Genomic DNA, 22532 nt, shown 5'->3' with positions numbered 1-22532 from the left:
TACCACCATAGTGGCAAAATTGTAATTTTACACCACCATGACATTTGTCAAGCTCCAAAATTCTACCTCTTATTATTTTATGCTATGGATAAATATTAGAGCATTTGTGGTGGTGAGAAAAGGCTTAAAAATTAAGTTAAAACAAGTGGACCAATAAAAAGGTGACATGTGTCAAAAATTTAATATTTTTATATTGCCATTTAAAAACCAGCCCACACTCTTCCACTCAGCATTTCAAGGCTGACCAGCACCTGCAGAAAAGAGAAGAAAAGAAAAGAAAAACCCTAGGGAGGAAAAACTAAGGAAAAATTATTGAATTTTCAAGAAATTGATGACTAAAGGTAAGATTTTTAATATTAAGCTTGAAATTCATCTTGCCCATGCATTCTTTTCCATTTTCCATGAATTAAATTCAAGTTTTCATGAGGGGCAATATGCTGGCCAGATTTAGAGAGAGAAAGTTGGTGATGAATTTAGTTGAATTTCAAGGTAACTTAGTGTTTTTAGGTGTTTAGTAACATTTAGTATGAAAATTAAGCAAGAAATCCACATGCCCATTATAGAACCTATCTTGGCCGAATTTTATGGGTGAGGTTTGATGATGAATTTGGTTGTTTTGCATGCCCTTTAGATTGTATTTGGTGCTTAGGAATACCGAAAATCGAAAACGGGTACCGAAAAATTTTACTCCCGTTAGTTAGCAATTTGCACAATAATGAGGGATATTTTGGTAATTGCACTTAGAATAGATTTTTATTGAAGTGTGTGGAATTTTGGGGAGTACTGGAAGTGCAATAAATTAATTGGAATCGAATTGGACATTTAGATCGATTAAATAGTGTATAGTGCGCGATAGGCCGAACACCTCCCATTTCATTGCATGCATTCATATAGAACATAGAATAGTTTTGTGACAATTTAGCATAAGTATATTAAATTTCCTGTTGCACATTATGTATAGGTGGTGAGCCCTCGGATAAGGGCAAAGGTATTGCACCCGAGGATCAAGACTAAGAGTGTTGTAAATTCCCGTCAAAGTGAGTAACCACTGTTCATCTTATCTATCTAGAGTATTTTTACAATCGTTTTTATGATTTTAAGAATATTGAACCTAAATGAATTTTATGTTTTATGACTAATAATCGATTTAAGGAATAAGGTTTATGACTTATTTTACAATTCAATAATGTTTTTGAAAATGTGAGTATGTGGAGACCAACCTTTGATGTTGCCTATATATTTAAGTTTACGTACCTACGTTTGGAATTGATGATTTATGAACTGATACGTGATGACATATGTGGCTGGGTTTTTGAGTTGTGAAATATATAAACTGTTGTTTTCCTTTGACAGGCTGGGTAGTATTATGTTAGCCACGTTATGCTGTCAAAATTTTATTGATTGGTGGGTTATTTAATTAGCCACTGCAGTAGGCGGGTTTCCGTGGACCAGCCTATTAGAGGGGCACGGTAAACCCCGTTATATTTACCTTAGTATGAGAGGCGCGAAGGATATCTCCTAAGGTACGATAGAGTTCACTTCACGCCGAACCACCACTTGAGGATGAACTCTGCCAACGCCAAGGGATGGCTAAACTATGTTTTTATGAGTAGTTGTTAACTTAATAACCTTGGCGGACTCGGTTGAATGCCTCGGCCAAGGTATCACCGAGTATGATTTTTGGCACGAGCCAAGTTTTTAAGAAAATCATAAGTCGTGATGTGTATTATAATGAAATGTGTTGTTTTATATGATTTGAAACAAGTACAAAATGTTGTGGATTATGGTATGATGAAAAGTTAACTGTCTCCATTTACTCGGCTTTAGATGTTAATGACGGACTTTGTTTACTCACTGAGTTTATGAAAACTCACCCTTTCTTTTTTAACCATTTCAGGTTCAAGATAATCTGTAGGCAGTCGATTTCATCAAGGATTTCTTTTGGACTTACTTCCTTGGAAATCGTAGGTCTACATTCTTGCACACTTTTGGTTATCTCGGGGTCCATATGCCACTGTAGGATAATTTTGAATACCTGGTTTACTGTATTACTATGTGTATGAATTTATTTTGTTCTCACGCTACAAAAATTATTTATGCATAGTTCTATAAAAATTATTTTATAAGAAAATGGAATATATTATCGAATATTTTTATTTAGTCTAATTAGTCAACTTTTCACTCCAAATGGATGATTTAGATTGCAAAAATTTATTTGGAATCGAAAATGGATATCTTTCTACCATATGTTGTATTTTTATCAGGTTTCGAAATTTTCAAGTAAAAATGACCAAAATACCCTTGTGTGGTCAAAATTTTATTTTGATTATTTTCGATCTAAAATAATTTATATTCTCTTAAAACTCTATATTTAGTGACTATTGCTCACAGGGGAAGTGGAAAACTGATGCAAGGGCCTTGCGAGGTTTCGATTGACATACAGAGTAATGAATGATTATCGAGACTTCGCGGCGGTTGTCACGGGCTCGAAGAGAGTGCTGGGTCATGACAATTTTAGTTTTTTTAGATTATTTTACATTAATTAGTAAGTTATTTTACGTCTTTCCAATTATTAGTGTTTTAGGGTTGTATTTGGTATTATGCATTTTTATTGCTATTTAGGTTCAGTTATAAATATCAATGTTAATTTAATTTCAAGTAGGTTTTGGATGATGAATACTTGAGATTTTGAAATTCTAAATTTGAGATTTTTTCCATAAATTGATTCTTTTTGAATTTTCTCTCCAAAATCTTCTATTGCTTTACCTATTTTTGTTATTTCTTGCTTAATGGCTTTTGTTTATCTTTGATTTTCCCTCTGAATTTCTATTACCTATCTCTTTTCCTTGTTCCACATCTAAGTCCAAATCAATTTGTGAAACTGTTTCCCTTGATAAGTTGTCAATGTTACATGCATGATGGATGCTTTCCGAATAGATTTTAATGGAACAAAAGGTATGGAAGAAATTGTAAAAGAAAAAACTCCCTACCTCTTCCTTGATTGGCACCAGATTTGGCTTCTTCCCCTCGAGAGCATCGATAAGGGTGCTCTATATGGAGCACGGATTCAATGCTCTTTGGGGAATACTGATTTTGGTGGTCTTGGGAACACTAGGTTTGATACTTTCGAGAAATTTGGTCTGAATTGACTTAGATTCGGTCGTATAATTTAAAAAAATAAAAAAAATGATATTTTAATTTAAATATTAATGTTGTTAAACAATTTAAGATATGGTGTTTATTTTGTAAATTAATAGATTTATGTGTAATTATGATTGAAAGTTAAAAATAATAAAATATTTTATCCAAAAAACAATGTTTCTTGAGAAAAAGGAAATGAAAACGAACAAGCAAGGTAAAACAGGTGTCACTGTTAAAAGTTATTACCGCATTTGTAATTCCACATTTAAGGCTTTGCGGTCTTAATTTGTTGCAGGGATAAAAATATCCTTTCTTTTTACCCTTTTCTTTATCTTGTCTTTTCTCTTCTCTCCTTTGCTTTTGCATCTGTGTCTATAAAATCTCTCCAGCCTCTTGCAACAACTTAGTATGCTTAATTAATAGTTAAGATCACGTCGAGACGTCTGCTTTACTGCTAATCACTTTGTCAAACATTTTGGTGTCCTGTCCTCTATCACATTCACACTTGTATAACACAAACGTCTTATGTATTCATTTACGCATGATTCAGGTAAACATTTTTATTAAATATTACAAAAAACAAACATTTTCAATACAGCTAACAAAGGTTCCCTATGCACATATCCACCACCCTTTGGTTTTTACATTTCTTTCACCAATAAATATTACTTGTGCTTGATTCCTTTAGTTTACATTGATAAAGACATTAAAAACAACATCCTACCTGCATCTAGATCTGATAATTTTGAGCACGACACGAGAAGACACGGGGTTAAATAGGTTTTGAGTTTAATCTTAACGTGTTTCGTGTCTAATCGTATCTGACACGTTAAGACATGAAAATTTTTGTGTCTTAACGTGTCAGACAAGACAAACTCATTTAAAACACGTTTAAAAACGTCTACTTAATCATGTTATCGTGTTTAAACGTGTATACGTGACGCATTTATTAACCTATTAAAAATTAATAATTAAAAACTATTTTAACCTTATATAAATAATTTTAAATAATTATTTTAATAAGTATTTTTTTTAATTTTATAAAGAGTATAATATAATTATACATGCTCAACCCTAATTTTTAACTTTTGGTGATTATTTGATGTTATTATTATTTTTGTTTTGTTATAATTATTTTATAATTATAGATTTTAAATTTAAATAATAAAATTATATTTAATTGTAAATATTTTTATTTAATCGTGTTAAACGTGTTAATCGTGTTAAACGTATTAATCATGTTAAACATGTTATTAATCCTGTCGTGTCGTATATTGACACATTTAATAAACGTATTACATGTGTATTAAACGTATACGTGTATGTGTTTTAAATTTCAGACACGAATATTAAACGTGTCGTGTTCGTGTTTAGCCTTAACGTATTTAGGGTCTAATCTTATCTAATACGTTTACGACACGTTAACACAAATTGCTAGATTTACCTACATCAATCTCCTTGGTTATCTTACAAGTACCGGTTGTCGAAGAACATAATGCTGGCAGGACACCTCATAGGCCAGTAAATGGCTAGCTTTAGCTAGTTGCATGTTAAACACTGATTAGCGCTCTTTGCTTACACAGGGTTAAGAAGGGATGTTGTGTCGAATGTAGTTTTTTTTGTGAAATTATACCCTGAACCCATTGATATTTTATTCTTATGAATTTAATTAATTCTCATATGAAAAAATTTTAAGACTCTCAATACTTTGGTGGAGCTAGTAAAATTCTTCTCACTTTAATATTTATTTTAAAAAATTGTCACTACCATTTTCTAATCAAAATTCCATCGTTGGATATTTAAATAATTATCTTATTCTAAATTTTTAATCCATTTTTGTGAATTTAATTTTTTTATAAAATAAGTAAGTAAATTAGAGTAACAATAAAATAAAATACATAATAATTAAAGAACAAAAAGAAATTCGAAAATATACTTCGGAGGAAATTTTTTTGAGAAACTCTTTTTTCTCTGTTGGGTTTGAGCTTGATCTTGGACTTGAATGTCCAATGGCGTGGATGGCACCTAGATTGGGCCTAGAGCTTTGAGGCCCAATTTTCTTTCTCTTTTCGGCTTAGATTCAGTCTTTAACTTCATTTCCTTTCTTCTCTTCCTCTCACCGGCCGAACTCACCTCTCCATTCCTCACCACTGCCGCCATCTGCCACCGTCGCCCGGTTGTCCTTGCACGACGGCTTCTCTCCCTTTTCTTTCCTCCTTCCGAAATCTCTCTTTTTTCTCTGGATCTCCCTCTTCTTTCTCAACGCTACCCTCCCCTCGCTGCCGTCATATTGCCATCGGTGTAATTTATTTAGGTTCTGGTTGGAAGTTTTCTTTTGACAGGAGGTGAGTGGTGCAGCTGATTTTGGTGATAGTGGTTGTTGTATTCACAGGCCTTGACCTTCGGCTAGGCCTTTGATCCTTTGGCTCTCTTTTTGGTTTGTTTTCATAGGTGTTTTTGTGGTTTCTGGCTGGTAGATGTAGGATCTTTTGTTTTTATTTTTTTGGGTTATAGGTATCTCTATTTTTTAATCTTTTTTTTTTGGTTTTTTGGAAGCATCGTCTGTCTGCAATTGTGGTATGGCTTGCAAGATTTTTCTGGATTTTGGGGTTCTATGGTTATGGGACGACTTTCAGATTTGGTTTCGAAAATTTTTTTGGTTCCCCCTTTCTACTGTGATTTGAGGTTCTTATAGAATCCGATTGGCCATATTTTTGGACAGTAGGGGAGGGGATAATCTTGCCTTTTAGGCTAAGTTGGGTTGAGAGAGAGCCGGGAGTGGCTCTCGGCAGCAGAGAGGTGGCAGCCTTCTGACGGGCTGCCATGACAGTTTATTTAAGTTTTTTATTTGCGTTGATGTTCGTAAGAATTTCTGTATATTTATTGAATATGTTGCTCGCTTTTTTTTATTTTGTTTTTTCTTTTCTTTTCTAGAAGAGTTTTAATTTTTTTTGAAAGATTGACTTTTAAATGCTGTCTTGGTCTCATCTACTGTTGTAGATGATGTTTTTCATATATTGGCAGATGTGATCCCTGCATTTTTCTACATCCACTTTCCTTTTATAAATTTTTAAACATTAGCTAAAGCTTTGGGGTACCTTTTGTGCCTTTTAGTTTAATTTTAGGTATATTGCTTCTATTTTGGTGAAATATGGTATTATATATTGAGATATTTTATTTTGTGTCGGGATTTTGATACATTTTAGTTTACAATTCTTCATGCTTTTTAGCTTATTATGATGTATTATGTAGTGTTCGGATATTGCTAAACATATAAGAGTGAATTCAAGCCTGAAAGTTTATGCATATTTAAGTTGAATATGAGGACTATCTATAGTAATGGAAAGTGGAATAAGGGTGTTCTTAATAGTTTGTGATATAATTATCAATGAATCGTAATTCCTTTTTTACCAAAATACACAAAGCAACTTCTTTCCTTGTTAAATTGAAATGTTGAGTAGATTTTAGTTCACAAAAGCTTTTTCCTTAATTTATAGCAATCGGTTGGTATATTAAGTATTGATGTTGAGGTTTTTATTGCGTTTGTTTGATTAATTTATTTTACATAGTTTAATTTGACTAGTATGCAAGTGATTGATCTTGGATGTATTTTCGGGTAGAGAATAATGCATATATTTAGCAACAAATTTAGGAAAGGGGTTGAATTTGCATTTTAGCTGTATGACTCATAAGTGAAAACAAGACAATATTCTGATGAGGCAGAGGATGGTTCAATGTCTACTTTATATATGTTTTTATCATTTTAGCTTTTGAAGCTTGTGCTCAACTCCTTAATGAAATTTGAAAAACTCCTTTCTGGAATCTTCATTCTACTTTGGCTAAGGTTTTTTTGAGTTAAAACATTCCAAGAAGCAATGGGAAATTCCCTTTTATTGACCACTCATTTATCTTCATGTACTTTATGCTTTACACCATATTCACTTCATTGCATATCCTTGGCTAGGACTACATACGATAATATCAAAGTATAACAATTCACACATAAGATAGTTTGATGATCTCAAGTCTAAGGATCATTAGCGTAAGTGACACACAATAATATATTTCCATTTCAATGAACTATCAAATGTAATCTCATGTTGGGTTATGTTCAATGTATCTATGGCGTGTTTTAGAAAGAATATTAGTTCTGTAGCAGTCCATTTGAATCCAAATGAGTTTCTTTGATCACAGTTAGATTTGAGTTAACTGCTGTATAACTAATTTGTGAATCAAAGGCAAGTTTCATGTTTCCATTTGCTTCTATTCGGTAGCTGAAAGATGGAGTACTATGCCAGAAATAACCAAATGGAGTATTTTATTTTGGGTTTCTAAAGAATTTAAAGTTCTGGCTCATGTTAGGGCAAAATGGAGAATTTTGTTTAGTTTTTTTCATTAGGCTAGTGTAGGTTAAATCATCACATTTGCATGTATGTTTCCTTTTATTGTTTTTTATCTCAAAAATAATGTTGTTGTTACGATTTTTTTTTGTTTTTCCTATTAAACTTTAGTAGTTAACTTGTTTGATTTGATCCATGTTGAATAGATGAAAGAGAGGTCAAAATCTTCTTCTGCAAGCAATCTTCCACTCATCCTGGATATTGATGACTTTAAGGTAATGAACCAAACCATGGAATGGTTCAATATGTTTTGGTATTCTTAGTCAAAGATCATTGGAGCCTTTTTTATTTTGCTTGTTGAATGTCATTGAATAATTTTATGATTAATTGTTGACTGGTAGGGTGATTTTTCTTTTGATGCATTATTTGGGAACTTGGTAAATGAGCTCCTGCCGTCTTTCCAAGAAGAAGAAGCAGATACAGCAGATGGACATAGCATTGGTGGGACAGATGTTCTGCCAAATGGACATATCCGTGTCTCTTCTGATGCAACAAAATTCGCACAAGGACTCTCTGCCCCTTTATTCCCAGAAGTAGATGCTCTATTATCGCTCTTCAAGGATTCTTGCAGAGAGTTGGTTGATCTTCGAAAGCAGGTTTGTTCTCTAATTGTTGGTGATGGGATTTACAAAACCTGTAGGATGCATATTAATGTTTAAATTTTCTTGATATGGGTTGAAGATTGATGGAAAACTCTACAATCTTAAGAAAGAGGTTTCTACTCAAGATGCTAAGCACCGCAAGACACTAACTGAGGTTAGTCAGCAGAATTCCTTCAAATATTTTCTTTGAATCATATATGGAGAAAATGTCAGAAAAAATAAAGAAAAAAGAAGAAAGTGTTTCTTTCATGCCTTCCATGATTTTAAAAGAATTATTTATCTTTGTACATTTAAAACCCATTTCTCTGGAAGAATTTTTCTTTTTTTTTTTCTTAAAGAAAAGATGAATTTTAAAAGTTTTGTCTATTTTTGTTTGTGAGGGCCATATGAGAACAACTAGTGAATATTGAGATAAATGTTTCTTACTTATGTTTTAGAAGACCCTGCCGTCACATTTGTACCTTGACTTGAACAGCAACAGTATTCATTTTGCCAAAAATCAGATTGAGAACTTTTGGATCCTTCAAATTACTAGTTCTTAGATGAATGTGAATCTAATATGAGTTACCATTGGGTCATAAACTTGATTATGATTACGTCTTATTTTTATTCAGCTAGAAAAAGGTGTAGATGGCCTGTTTGACAGCTTTGCAAGATTGGATTCACGTATTTCAAGTGTTGGGCAGACTGCAGCAAAAATAGGAGATCATTTGCAGGTAAAGATTGTCCACTGTTTTGGGTAGCACTAACTATTTTTATCTGCTCCTAGTAGGTTTTCATCATGTTGGTAAATTAAATAGTTCCTTATGGCCTTTCCTAGCTGCATTTATTTGGTATTTTCTTGTCAGAGTGCAGATGCTCAGCGTGAAACTGCTAGTCAAACAATAGAGCTGATAAAGGTACTTCCACTTGGTGTATTTCGTGTCTGTTGCTTAAATTGCTTAAACACCTTGACAATTTACTCCTTTGCAGTACTTGATGGAGTTTAATAGCAGCCCAGGTGATTTAATGGAACTTTCGCCGCTATTTTCTGATGACAGCCGTGTTGCCGAGGCTGCCTCAATTGCACAGAAATTGCGTAAGATGACATCTGATTTGTAAAGCTTTAGTTATCGCACATATTCACAAGTTCTCTGAGATACCAAATGTGTATGTGAAAAGAGAGTGACTGATTGTGGTGTTATGAATTTGATATGGTAACAATTGTTCGAAATTGTTACTGGAAAACTGTGACATCTTTCAGTATAGGGAACTTATTTCCATGACTACAACATTTGCAATATGCATTTTATGCTTCTTAAAGCTTTATGAACAAATTTTACATTTCATGTTTTATTTTTGTTGATTTTAGGATCATTTGCTGAGGAGGATATTGCTAGAGCCGTGCCATCAGTTGTCGGAAGTGTAACTGCCAGCAGAGGATTAGAAGTTGCAGTTGCTAATCTTCAGGAGTATTGCAATGGTATGGTAACTTTTTTATGACACTCTTTTTGTACGAAGCCTGTGTGACTGATGAGATTGATAAAAGAGTGAATGAGTGACTTTCGGTAGATTGTAAGAAGGAAATTTTAATGAAATTATTTTGATACCTAAAAGAAATAGTTACTATGACTAAATTCTGTAAGTTGATTTTGTCATTTTGATCATTTATTGAAGCTTTGGAATTAAATTGTGAATGAAAAGAGTCCACTATATTCTGTCTTATTAATTACTTCGCCTATCCTGTAATGACAAGTGCATTAAGTCAGCCTTGTGTTTTCATCTTTTCCGTACTCTCTGTAGAACTGGAGAACAGATTGTTGGCTCGGTTTGATGCTGCATCACAGAGAAGGGAATTGTCTACCATGTCTGAATGTGCTAAAATTTTATCTCAGGTGTGAATTGTATAGTTATTGCTGTCTTTCCTCAATAAAATATCATCTCATTACCTCTATTTGGAGCAGGTTATTAAGATCTGTGAAGGAATCTTGTTAATCAATTTAGAATATTTCTGCTTATACACATGCAGTTTAACAGGGGCACCAGTGCCATGCAACATTATGTGGCAACCCGTCCAATGTTCATTGATGTGGAAGTCATGAATTCAGACACCAGATTAGTTCTTGGCAACCAGGGTTCTCAAGCTAGTCCTAGCAATGTTGCTCGTGGCCTTTCTTCATTATACAAAGAAATTACAGGTTGAGAAAGCAGTAATTATCAATGTTAATTCAAGGGCTTGAGTTCATCAACACACTTTTTGTATCTCTGTTGTTTGTCCTACAGATACTATACGCAAAGAAGCAGCCACAATTATGGCAGTATTCCCTTCTCCTAATGATGTTATGTCAATTTTAGTTCAGGTGTCTTGAAGAATCTGTCTTTTATGTGCCCATGTTGTTGCATTTTCTTAACTTATAAGCAGCACCATTCTGTATACTGGTGTTGTAATCATGACTTGTTTCCTATGTAATATGCAGCGAGTTTTGGAGCAGCGAGTTACTACTCTTTTGGACAAATTATTATCAAAGCCATCTCTTGTGAATCCCCCTCCCATTGAGGAAGGTGGACTTTTATTGGTAAGTAAACATATAGAGGATGCATTCATTTTTCCTTATCTAAAAATTATAAGTGACTGATAGTGACTTTACTTGCATTTCACTTGAGGCTTCAGTATCTGAGAATGCTAGCTGTAGCATATGAGAAGACTCAGGAACTTGCTAGAGATCTAAGAGCCGTTGGATGTGGTGATTTGGATGTTGAAGGTAACAATATGACAATAGCTCCTTTGCAAAGCCCATTGTAGTTCTCTTAATGGGATAATGTCACATTTTGGCCCTATAGTGTAGGAAACTGTGTAATATGGTACATGCATTAGAAAAGAAAATTCAATGTGGTGCCTAACTTTTATTACGTCTATCAATGAGCCTCAATATCTAACTCCGATAAGAAACTCTATATGTCTATAGGCCAATCAAAATGTGTTACATGGCCAAACAAATGCCATGTTACTTAATGATTCATGACACACTTGATCAATATTTTTTTTTTGACAAATAAATTTTTTTTATTAAATTATGTTTTTTAAAAAATAAAAAAATGAATTTATGTTTTTTGAAAAATAAGAATCTTTTTTTCTTTTTCCTTTCCTTCTCTCTCCTCTCTTTCCTTTCTCTCCTGACCTTGTTTTAAGCCAAATTCGACCATTAACCAATCGGATTTGGACAATTGACTGGTGATTTGCTTTGGTTGGTCTACTACGGCAGATGATTGGCTTGATTCAACCATAGGATTGGGGGCTAGGAGAGAAAAGGAGAGAAAAAACAGAGGAAAAAGAAACTTTTTAATTTTTTTAAAAAATAAAAATATATATTTTAATTTTTTTTTGTTTCTTTTATCTTTTAAAACCTAAAAGTTTTTCTTTTCCAAATTTTGTTCTTTTTAACCTTTCACATGGTTAATTCAATAATTTTTGAAGTGGTTGCCATGTGTGTGCTTTGTGGTAGCCACTGGTGCACTTTGAAATGGTCCCATTGAGTGATATGGCATTTTTCTTGGCACATGTTGCATTTTGGTTGGTCCAAAGCAAACTTAACGGGGTTTGTTAAGGTGTCACGGATGGGGGTAGATTGATATATGGAATTAAGTCTGGGTGTCACGTTGAACTACTTTTTTAGTACAGGTACTACATTAGACATTTTTCTAAGCTATAGGGGTTAAAGGGGATGCTATCTCTTTCCTTTATCTTTTTAAATAGTTATTCAAATTGGATTTAATTAATTCTAGTAGATGGTTGAATACGGTCATTGCATTGCTGATGGCATTAAAGAAAAAATAGTGAGAGGTGATGAATTATGGTTGTGTTGGATGAATTGGAAAAATTAAATCAAATCTACAATATAGCATTTTAATGAAAAATGATGTGACATGAGGTTGTCCTAACTCACAAAGCCTGTTTTGGACTTGATCTATGTTGTAGAGTTTGGAATATCTGATTCTATCATATGAATTTTTTTTATCTTGATAAGCAACTATTTTGTTAAATTTATCAGAAAATATGGCTATCGACATATATTTTAATATTATAGATTGTAGTGGAAAAATTCTAACTGTTTATTACCAGAAAACAGTGTTAAGTGGACTCAAACAAAATTGCTTTTGAATAATTTATTCACCTTTTATGCCGTAATCACAAAATTACTTTATTGTTACAGGTCTCACAGAGTCTCTGTTTTCTGTTCACAAGGATGAATATCCTGAACATGAGCAAGCGTCTCTTAGACAACTATATCAAGCAAAGGTTTGCAAATTGCTTTACCTTTTCCTCAAAGTTTCAATCCTTGATTTGCTTCATTGTTGCTGCTTGTAACATCTGTGATACTTTGCAGTTGGAAGAACTGCGTGCTGAAAGCCAGAAAGTTTCTGAGTCAAGTGGAACAATAGGACGCTCTAAAGGGGCTTCAGTGGCTTCTTCTCATCAGCCGATATCTGTTGCAGTTGTGACAGAGTTTGTACGGTGGAATGAAGAAGCAATATCTAGATGCACTTTGTTTTCTTCTCAGGTAATAATTTATCTGCCAATTGATGCTATGCTATGTTACTTGTGTACAATTTTTGAGCAAGTCAAGAGACACTGTAGAAAATACTGGGTTGAGAAAAAAATCGAGGCTTTGAGATGTTCCATTAATTATTACCTGTATTGTTCTGGAAATTGTCTAAATTTCAGCCTTCCAGTGGGTTACCATCTTTCCGAAGATGCATGATTGAGCTAATTTGTTTTTTCAAAAGTTCTGAAATATTGCAATGCAGAGGCCTTAACTGCCGATTATTGGTGTATGACAAATAAGTTATAGCTAAAGTAACATGATTCATATATAAAACTTAAGCATGCATTTGAAACAGAATGTTAGCAACAGTTGTAAAAAGAAGCAAAGGATGGGTAGACTAAAAGAATGCAGATATTATGGCATAAAATGTGATCAATTACTAATGACTTGCACTATGTCTTGGACAGCCTGCTACGCTTGCAGCCAATGTAAAAGCAGTGTTTACTTGCCTACTGGACCAAGTAAGTTGGTTGATTAAACTCGTAGATTGTCTGGATTTCTTTCGTGGATACTTAATTAGTCAAAATGTTTCAGGTCAGCCAGTATATAACAGATGGACTTGAACGGGCTAGAGATAACCTGACTGAAGCTGCGGCCTTGAGGGAAAGGTTTGTGCTAGGCACAAACCTTAGTAGAAGGGTGGCTGCTGCAGCTGCTTCTGCGGTAAATACCTGATTATGTTTTATTTTGTGCATTCTATATTTCAATTTAACCAAAAAATAATGGAAATAAGGTGGTTAATTACCTCATATACAGGCAGAAGCTGCTGCTGCTGCTGGTGAAAGCAGTTTCAGATCGTTCATGGTTGCTGTACAACGTTGTGGCAGCAGTGTGGCCATAGTTCAGCAGGTATGTTGGGTTTCATTGTTGTTCTTATAGTAAAGTTAGAGGTGGAAGAATGTTCTGATATTATGAAGATTTAAATCAATCTTACCTGTAATGTGCAGTACTTTGCAAATTCTATATCTCGGCTCTTATTGCCTGTTGATGGTGCTCATGCTGCTTCTTGTGAAGAAATGGCCACAGCAATGTCTAGTGCAGAGGGTGCTGCTTATAAAGGCCTTCAGCAATGCATTGAAACTGTGATGGCCGAGGTCAGTTGCTCACTTCCAGTCTCTTCTAATATTTTGATTCTTCTGGACAATAGCATGGGGGATAATTATCGGATATGGGTATTTTCAAAATTTTCCAAGTTTTTCCTTATATTTGGAGGGGTTGGACCTCCATACCCATGTCTGTTGGATGTGTTCAACTTCAAGGAAAACGAAATATTGAAGCAGTGTAGCTCTATACAGTGCCTAAAGATTTGAGTCTCATTATATTTCTTTATTATCGTTCAATTCTTCTTTTCCCAACCCATTACGTGGTGCTTATTTATTCAGCTCTATTTTTTTTGCCAAGCTTATAGATGTTACTTGCTTATTTGTTCTTTTTAGATTTCTTAATTATCAGTGACTATATATTGGTGAAACTTCTGTACAGGTTGAACGGCTATTATCAGCTGAACAAAAGGCAACAGATTACCGCTCACCTGATGATGGAATGGCTCCTGATCATCGTCCCACAAATGCTTGCACAAGGTTTGTCCTTCTAGTCAACTTTTGTGGGGTCATTTGAAACCATATTGATGTGAAGTTGATTGGTTTGGAAACATTAGAAATGATCCAAGTCCTTTTCCTATATTGTTTTGCAATTTGTCATAGCTTCACTTTTTGTTACTTGTTAATCAAAATAATACATTCAGTTTCAATGTCTCCTGATACAGTTGCTCTCTCCTTTAATAATGCTGCTGTTGTTGAAGCAAAATATTTGATTTATTTATCTTTTGTCTTCTTTTCCTTGTATAGAGTTGTTGCTTATCTTTCTCGGGTCCTTGAGGCTGCATTCACTGCACTAGAGGGTCTTAACAAACAAGCATTCCTGACTGAACTGGTATGATTCTTATCATTTTATATTCCCTTGTTTATTTATGTACATGGTTCCAAGACTTTTGAGTCTACTAAATTGCTCTATGTACAAACAAGCTTGTTTGCATGGTATAAGCAAGAAATCCATGCATTTATAAAATTTGGTGGTTTTATAGTTTATCTGATACGAGGATGCTTTCACATTAAGAAATTTCTTAAACCAATTTCACACAAACTCAATATCTCCTCGTTCACCTGTCCATTTTGAAACAGTTTGTTAAGCAATGTTTCCCTTGATAATTTTCAACAATTTTTGTTTTTGGGTATGTGATATCATTTCCTTTTTTTCTTTTATTATTTTTCCTATTTCCATATGTACTGTTTTGTTAAGTGATTATACCATATTTTGAAAGGGGAAATTGCTGATCCTGTGTCATTTCAGGGAAACCGCTTGCACAAAGGACTACTTATTCATTGGCAGAAGTTCACTTTTAATCCTAGGTATTTTGACTTGTTCTAATGTCTCAATTGCCTGCTATTAACAGTGAAATAGCAACAGTGATATGTATGGTTGTGACTTGTTTCTGATCGAGGGAGGGCCTCTGATGTAGTTGGTCTCATGTATACTGCAGAAAAACTTGTAGAACATGTAGTACATTAACTTTGTTTGCCTGTGTCATTTGAATCTAGTATGCACTGATTTGCAGCGGAGGACTTCGCCTGAAGCGTGATATAACTGAGTATGGAGAATTTGTGCGTAGTTTTAATGCTCCTTCTGTTGATGAGAAATTTGAACTCCTTGGCATGTAAGTTATTGAATTCATAAAATCACTGGGCCTCTATTTTCTCATTTGAACCACTATTTTACTGATCAACCACTGGTCTCCAGCTTGGCCAATGTCTTCATTGTTGCTCCTGAAAGTCTCTCCACTTTGTTTGAGGGTACCCCTAGCATCCGGAAAGATGCACAAAGGTATTGTTCATATTATTGATCTTGTTTTATGCCGGTTATACTCTATGATTGATGCTTATTTTTCTGCAGCGCATTAGGATCAGTTGTAAGTCTTGTTAAACATTTGCACTCAAAATGCATCTTGAGAAACCTTAACTAAGTAATGAATAGTTCTTAAATAAGGCTTCATTTGGTTTATACTTTCATTTTTTTGTTGTTTGCTTATTTTGCAGAACATAAATAGAAAGAACAAAGCAAAAAATTAGGGGTCTCTTTGGTAACCAGATATTAACTTGCTGGGAAAAACAATTATTTGTGAAAAACATTTTACTGGAAAATTTAGTAATTTTTGTTTGGACAAACTGAGGAAAATATTTTCTGTTGTTTGGATCACTTTTAAAGAATATTTTCCATTCTCATCTTCAAATATTTTCCACCATGACACCATAAAAATATCAAAATTCATCAATTATGCAAGACATCCAAAACATGTTTTTCAACATTAAAAATATTATATATAAATAATAAAATAACTAAAAACATTCACAAAAATTATCATTATACAAATATTTATCCTAGATAATAAAGGCATCCTACATATATAATAATTAAAATCATTCTACAAATATTCATCTTACATAATAAAAGCTTCCTAAATATTTAATAAAAATCACCCTACCCAAGGCAACAAAAACTTGTCTCCAAGACCAAAATACACCCACTGAACATTATCATTTTTTCACCAAACAATTTGCCATCCTCAACTCATAAAATTCATATTTTCAATAATAGTTTTAACAAAAAATTACAAATATTATTTTCAATTATGTTTAGAATTCTTGAGTTCTGGCTAGATGTGCAATAAAAAAATTACAAAAGACGTAATCATTTGTTTACTATAAAAAATAGAAAATCTTAAGACTCCACTTCAAGAAGATATAATATGTTTTTCAGATGATTTTGCACATTCCAATTTGCTTCATTTTCTTGTCCAATAGCATGTTCATGTCTTGCGTAGCGAAGTCCCATGTTCTGGATTTGCAGCAGCACCAAGAATGGCCAAAAACCTAGATTTAAGAACAGCATCTTGTTCTTGCTCTTTCTTTTTCTTGCCCATAAAAACACCAATTAGATATGAGAAGGTGAAGAATTTTTTTTTGGAAAAGATCTTCATCCTTAACCTCAATGCAAAACAAAAAATTAGATAACACAAACACAGAACCGTTTTCACACAGGAACTCAGCTCATCTCTCACCCACCAAAAAAGTTAGCCATCATTAACAAAATCAGTTATATTGGCAGTGCAATTAGTGAAAATGTTGAACGGTACTTCCCATATTCTTTTACCTAAATATGAAAGGAACATTCAAGAGAAAGGGCGTCTTTTTTTTTCATTGATTTGTACCTTGTCCATGTGGATCAGTCCATCTATGTTTGTGTTTGCCTGTTCTAATGTGAATTTAGATATTGGTGCTCAATGGGTTTTTCTCCATTGTGGTTGCTAATTTTGATTTGAGTCCCAATTCAGGTTTATTCAGCTTAGGGAGGACTACAAGAGTGCAAAACTTGCGTCAAGACTTAGCTCTTTATGGTCAAGTTCTAGTTGATCTAGAGGTGGCATGCTGATATGCTGTATAGGTTCCTGGACGTTATTTCAAGCATTTTCCTTGTGGCTAACGCCTAGGTTGCCCAATTTTGGGCCACAAATACCAAGTCAAAAGCTGGTGGTGTGGATAATAAGCTCATTGTTGAACTAAAAATTGAGGACATTAGATTTTCTTTTCTACAATATGTTTGTAGTTTTTGATATGGCTTTCGTTTTACTAGTTAGATTATTTTCAATTTTCTCTTTGAATTTTCAATAAGCAAAGATCCAATGTCCCGGTTTGTCAGTAAATGGTAACCTTTGATTGGTGGATGACAACATTTAAGGCTTAATCTCGGTACATTTTTGCCCTGAACTTGAAACGTAAGAATACATATTGCACGTATGTGGTTGATTTGAAATTGATTCTTAATGAGATGAAGCTTATTTTGAGGGTTATTTCTATTATTGCATTTAGGGCTCTCTATATGTGCTGTAAGAAAGTCTATTCGGCGTAGTTTTGTATGAGACAGGCTGTGGATCATATGCTACCCAAAATCGCACCATTAAAAATTGTCTTTGTTGTAAAGGGTGTCTGGATTGTTTTGTATTTGGACAACAATATTTACGTTGAAATTTGGACTTCAAAGGGGCAATTTGAAGAGAAAATAAAGGTGGAATTTATTATTGAATTTTTTAAAATTTTAAGATTTTTAATTTGATTGAATTAAAGTACATATTCTGAAATGGACATTAGAACAAATTTGGTGTCCAATACGTAAATATAATATATTATCTCTAAAGTTTATTATCTATTATCACATAAAATAGATAAAGTAATTCAGAAATAGGAAGTCAAGTGTTATCACGTGAAGCAGCGAAAATAGTCCAGAAGTAAAAAAGTTACATCACCGCAAGGTGAAAATGAAAGTAGCCCTAAAACGAGTAGTAACATTCTTGAATCAATTTTTCATCATTAAGGAGCCTGTTCTCCCATCATTAGTGGGAGTGATCCCATTTTGAAGAAGGCGACTTCATTCAAGGAGGTTCTCATTGGGGAAGTGAGAAATGGTAATGATATTCGAACTGTTGAGAAAAAATCATGTCGCTCTGATGTTGAGCCTCTTAAGACTTTTCGGGCTCCTGCTGTCGATAAAAATTGGATGATAATATGTGTAAAATCATGGTTCTACTGTCTAATTTGGAATGGGTTGACAAATTGGCTATTGGCAACCTGAAAAAATTGTGTACTAAGAAACACTTTAAACGGAGGATAATCGAGGAAAAACCATGTTGAAGTGAGAGGATTTGAGAGAATATAGGAGAGGGTGCCGCGGGTTTGGGAAAAAAAAATGTACGGGCAGCAACTTAAAACAGGTCATCTATCGATAGATTGCCGGTATCTAATGATAGATAGAGGGAACATTTTTATTTTTGGTTACTGACTTCTATCTATCAATAGATTCCCTCGATCTATCAATAGATGGAGCAAGCACAGATTTTTTAGTTTTGGCTACTGACTTCTATCTATTGATAGATATGAAGGATTTATAGATAGGCCATGAAGATTTTAATTTTGGTCTCTAGAAGTTATCTATCGATAGATGTTTTTAGGTGGCCTTGAAAAAACAGAGTTTTGACTTTTAAAAATGTGCAAGAAGTCCAAAATTGAGTTTTTTTTTTTTTTTTTATCAAGGATGAGTGCATAACTTGTGCAAAAACATTTGAAGCAATATGTGGACCTAGTGCAAGTGAATTTTTGACGAAATCATGAGTTTGGAAAGAAAATTTGCTTCCTCAACACCTTTTCCACATACTTCAAGAATTAGATGGCCATGGCATGAATGCATATGAATGTATATTTGTGTGTGTCTATATATATATATATATATATATATATATATATATATATATATGAATGACAANTATATATATATATATATATATATATATATATATATAATTGAATGACAATCAGACATGAGATATCAATGGACATGTGGGTTGGTGTATGCACAAGTAAGAGTCAAGTATCATGCATGATTTCATTACAAACATTATCCTTAAATGGAAGCAAGATAGACATAAAACACTATCCATTCTTAAGGCAATATGGGAACAAGAAGTAGACTTATACATGCTTGTCACATCTAACATTATGCAAAAACTTTAATAAGAGGTAGCTACCAGTCAAAGAATTTTTTTTTAAAGATGGATTTATAAGACTTAATTCACTTCTGATTTTACAAAATTGTTCCTTATCAAGTGCTTTTGTGAAGATGTCAGCCAATTGATCTTTTGTACCTATATATTCAAGAACAATATCTCCTCTTCGAAAATGATCTTTAATAAAATGATGACTTATTTCTATATGTTTAGCCCTGGAGTGATGGATGGGATTTTTTGTGAGATTTATGATACTAGTATTGTCACATTTTATGGGAATTCTTTTCATTAGTAGTCCATAATCTTCCAATTGTTGCTTCATCCATAACACTTAAGCACAATAAATTTCTACAGCCACATATTCAGCTTTGGTAGTAGATTGAGGTACATTATTTTGTTTCTTTGAGAACCACGAGATCAACAAACTACCTAAAAATTAACATGTAACGGATGCACTCTTTCTATGTATTTTACATCCACCAAAGTTGGCATTCGAGTATGAGTGGAGATCGAACATGGAACTCCTTGGATACCATATTCCTAGATTAAATGTGTCTTTTAATTATCTAAAAATTCTTTTGATAGCACTTAAGTGTGGTTTTCTAGGAGATGATTGAAACCTAGCACAAAGGCCTACACTAAAACTTATGTCTGATCTACTAGTAGTGAGATAAAGCAAAGAGCCAATCATAAATCTATAGAGCTTCTGATCAACGGGTGTAGCTTTTTCATCCTTGTAAAGCATTGTTGAGGTGCTCATTGGTGTGTGGTATTTCTTATGCCTTCCATGCCAAACTTCCTAAGCATGTCTTTTGTGTATTTGGCTTGACTTATGAATGTGCCATCTTTTTGTTTGATTTGCAATCCAAGAAAATAATTTAGCTCGCCTATCATGCTCATTTCAAATTCTCCTTGCATAGTCTTAGCAAACTCTTGACAAAAAAGCTCATTAGTGGCACCAAAAATAATATCATCAATATAAACTTGCACAATTAAGATGTCTTTCCTTTACTTTTGATGAAGAAAGTTTTATCAACATTCCCTCTATTAAAATCAGTTTTAATTAAGAATTTTGACAATATTTCATAACAAGCTCTAGGAGCTTGCTTTAACCATACAAATGTTTTTTTAATTTAAAAACATGATTCGAAAAAGTTGGAGTTTTAAATTCAAGAGGTTGCTCAACATATACTTCCTCACTATTTAGTCTATTAAGAAAGGCATTGTTAACATCCATTTGATATAGCTTAAAGTTCATATAGTATGCAAAGACTAAAAACATTCTAATTGCCTCTAGTCTAACTACCGGAGCATAAGTTTCATCATAATCTATTCCTTCTTCTTGACTATATCCTTTCGCAACTAACCTAGCCATATTTCTAATTATGGCTCCAATTTCATCCATTTTGTTCCTAAAGACCCATTTAATACCTACAATTGGATAGTCACTTGGCCTAGGAACTAGCTCCCACACTTGACACTGTTCAAATTGATTCGATTCTTTTTGCATAGCTAGTATTCAATGGTCATCATCTAAAGCTTTATCAATGTTCTTAGGTTCAATTTGTGAGATAAAAGCAACATAGTCATAAACATTTTGAACTTTAGCTCTATTTCTTACCCCTTGATTAGGATCACTAATGATTTTTCTTTCATCAACCTCTTTTCTTACCATTGGATAACTAGGCTCACCTTCTTCAACAATTTGTTCAATTTTTTGCTTTTCTTTTTATGGTGCCTCTTCATTTACTTTGGATCCTTCAATATTGAGATCAAGCTTTTCAATTTGCTTTTCAAGGATACCTACATCATCATCATAGTTATCCTTTCTAGGAAGAGGGTTAGAATCATCAAATAATACATGAATAGATTCTTCAACAACTAATGTCCTCTTATTAAACACTCTATAGGCTTTAGAAGTCAAAGAGTATTCTAGAAAAATTCCTTCATCACTTTGAGCATCAAATTTACCAAGGTTATCCTTTCCATTGTTTAATACATAACATTTACAACCAAATGGATAAAAGTAAGCAATGTTAGGTTTCTTCCCCTTGTAAAGTTCATAGGGAGTTTTTTTTAAGGTTGGCCTAACCATTACTCTATTTACAATATAACAAGAAGTATTAACAGCTTTGACCCAAAAAATCTAGTTAAATTATTTTCAAATAGCATGGTTTTGGCCATCTCTTCTAGAGTCCTAATTTTTCTTTCCACTACTCCATTTTGTTATGGAGTTGTAGGGGCTAAAAAGTTATGAGTATACCCATTTTCATCACAAAGTTGTTTAAAGCCTAGGTTCTCAAATTGTTTTCCATGGTCACTACTAACATTTGTTATTTTGTATCCTTTCTCATTTTCAACTTTTTGCAGAAAGAAGTGAATATTTTTAAAATTTTATCTTTGAGAGCATAAAAGAAAACTCGAGAGAACCTAGTATAGTCATCCATAATTACTAAACCATAATTCTTTCCACCTACGTTAGTAGTTCTAATTGTTCCAAAAAGATCTATGTCAAGTAATTATAAGGTTCTAATGGTAGTTACATCCAATGTGGATTTAAATGAACTTCTCCTATGTTTGCCTTCAGCACAAGCATCACAAAATTGATCATTTTCAAAATTTAGCTTAGGGAACCTTATTACAAGATCTAGAAATAGTAATTTTGAAATTGTGTTCATGCTAGCATGTCCTAATTTCCTATGCTATAGCCAACTATCTTTATTCTTTTTAGCCATAAAACATACATTGTTAGAAGATAAATCATCCAAGACAATGACAGTTTGTGTAACTAATAACTAATTGTAAATAATTAATTGTTGGCTCCATAAGTTTTTAATGATAACAAAACATTCCCATTCATTAATGTCTAACTACTACTTGAGTGTGCGGGATAAAAATATATGTAAATAATAAATTAATGACTAGAAAGAAAACATGAATACTTGTCAAAATAAAGAGTTACAAATGAGCTACAAACAGAAGTCTTTTAGTCAAATAACCAAAGGAGTTAGTCAGCTAAAGTCCAAAAGCAAAATTGACTGCTTTAAAGATAGTAAGCTCTTAATCAGTTTTTTTTTTAATGCTGAAATTATGCGCAGGGCCCAGCTACCCTGTTAATTTTATTAATTACCCAATATAAAGTCCAAAGGAGGGGGACATGAACTGAACCTCCAAGTTACATGAGCATAAGAAATTT

At 33.3% G+C, this 22532-nt stretch overlaps 1 protein-coding gene across 2 annotated transcripts; it reads left to right on the top strand.

Moving 5' to 3' along the window:
- Positions 5234–17629, top strand: LOC18595037 (exocyst complex component SEC10). 2 transcript variants are annotated; one of them, XR_001928538.1, is made up of 25 exons: positions 5234–5486; positions 7688–7756; positions 7883–8137; positions 8223–8297; positions 8758–8859; positions 8992–9042; positions 9116–9221; positions 9495–9605; positions 9926–10017; positions 10152–10320; positions 10406–10482; positions 10600–10698; positions 10794–10884; positions 12334–12419; positions 12508–12681; positions 13134–13187; positions 13261–13389; positions 13483–13575; positions 13674–13820; positions 14209–14306; positions 14574–14658; positions 15076–15134; positions 15324–15439; positions 15523–15606; positions 17114–17145. XR_001928538.1 is itself a non-coding variant. In XM_018123639.1 (25 exons), exons 2-25 carry the CDS (start codon positions 7688–7690, stop codon positions 17190–17192), a joined length of 2484 nt encoding a protein of 827 aa, XP_017979128.1. In that variant the 5' UTR covers positions 5237–5486; the 3' UTR covers positions 17193–17629. The 2 variants fall into 2 exon arrangements, 1 of the variants encoding a protein (XP_017979128.1); XM_018123639.1 differs by having other exon boundaries at positions 5237–5486; positions 15341–15439; positions 17114–17629.

Source organism: Theobroma cacao, chromosome 6 (genome assembly GCF_000208745.1).
Source record: "Theobroma cacao cultivar B97-61/B2 chromosome 6, Criollo_cocoa_genome_V2, whole genome shotgun sequence".
Lineage (NCBI taxonomy): Eukaryota > Viridiplantae > Streptophyta > Magnoliopsida > Malvales > Malvaceae > Theobroma > Theobroma cacao.
Note: the sequence above shows the minus strand (reverse complement) of the source record. Positions and strands in the feature narration are given on the sequence as shown.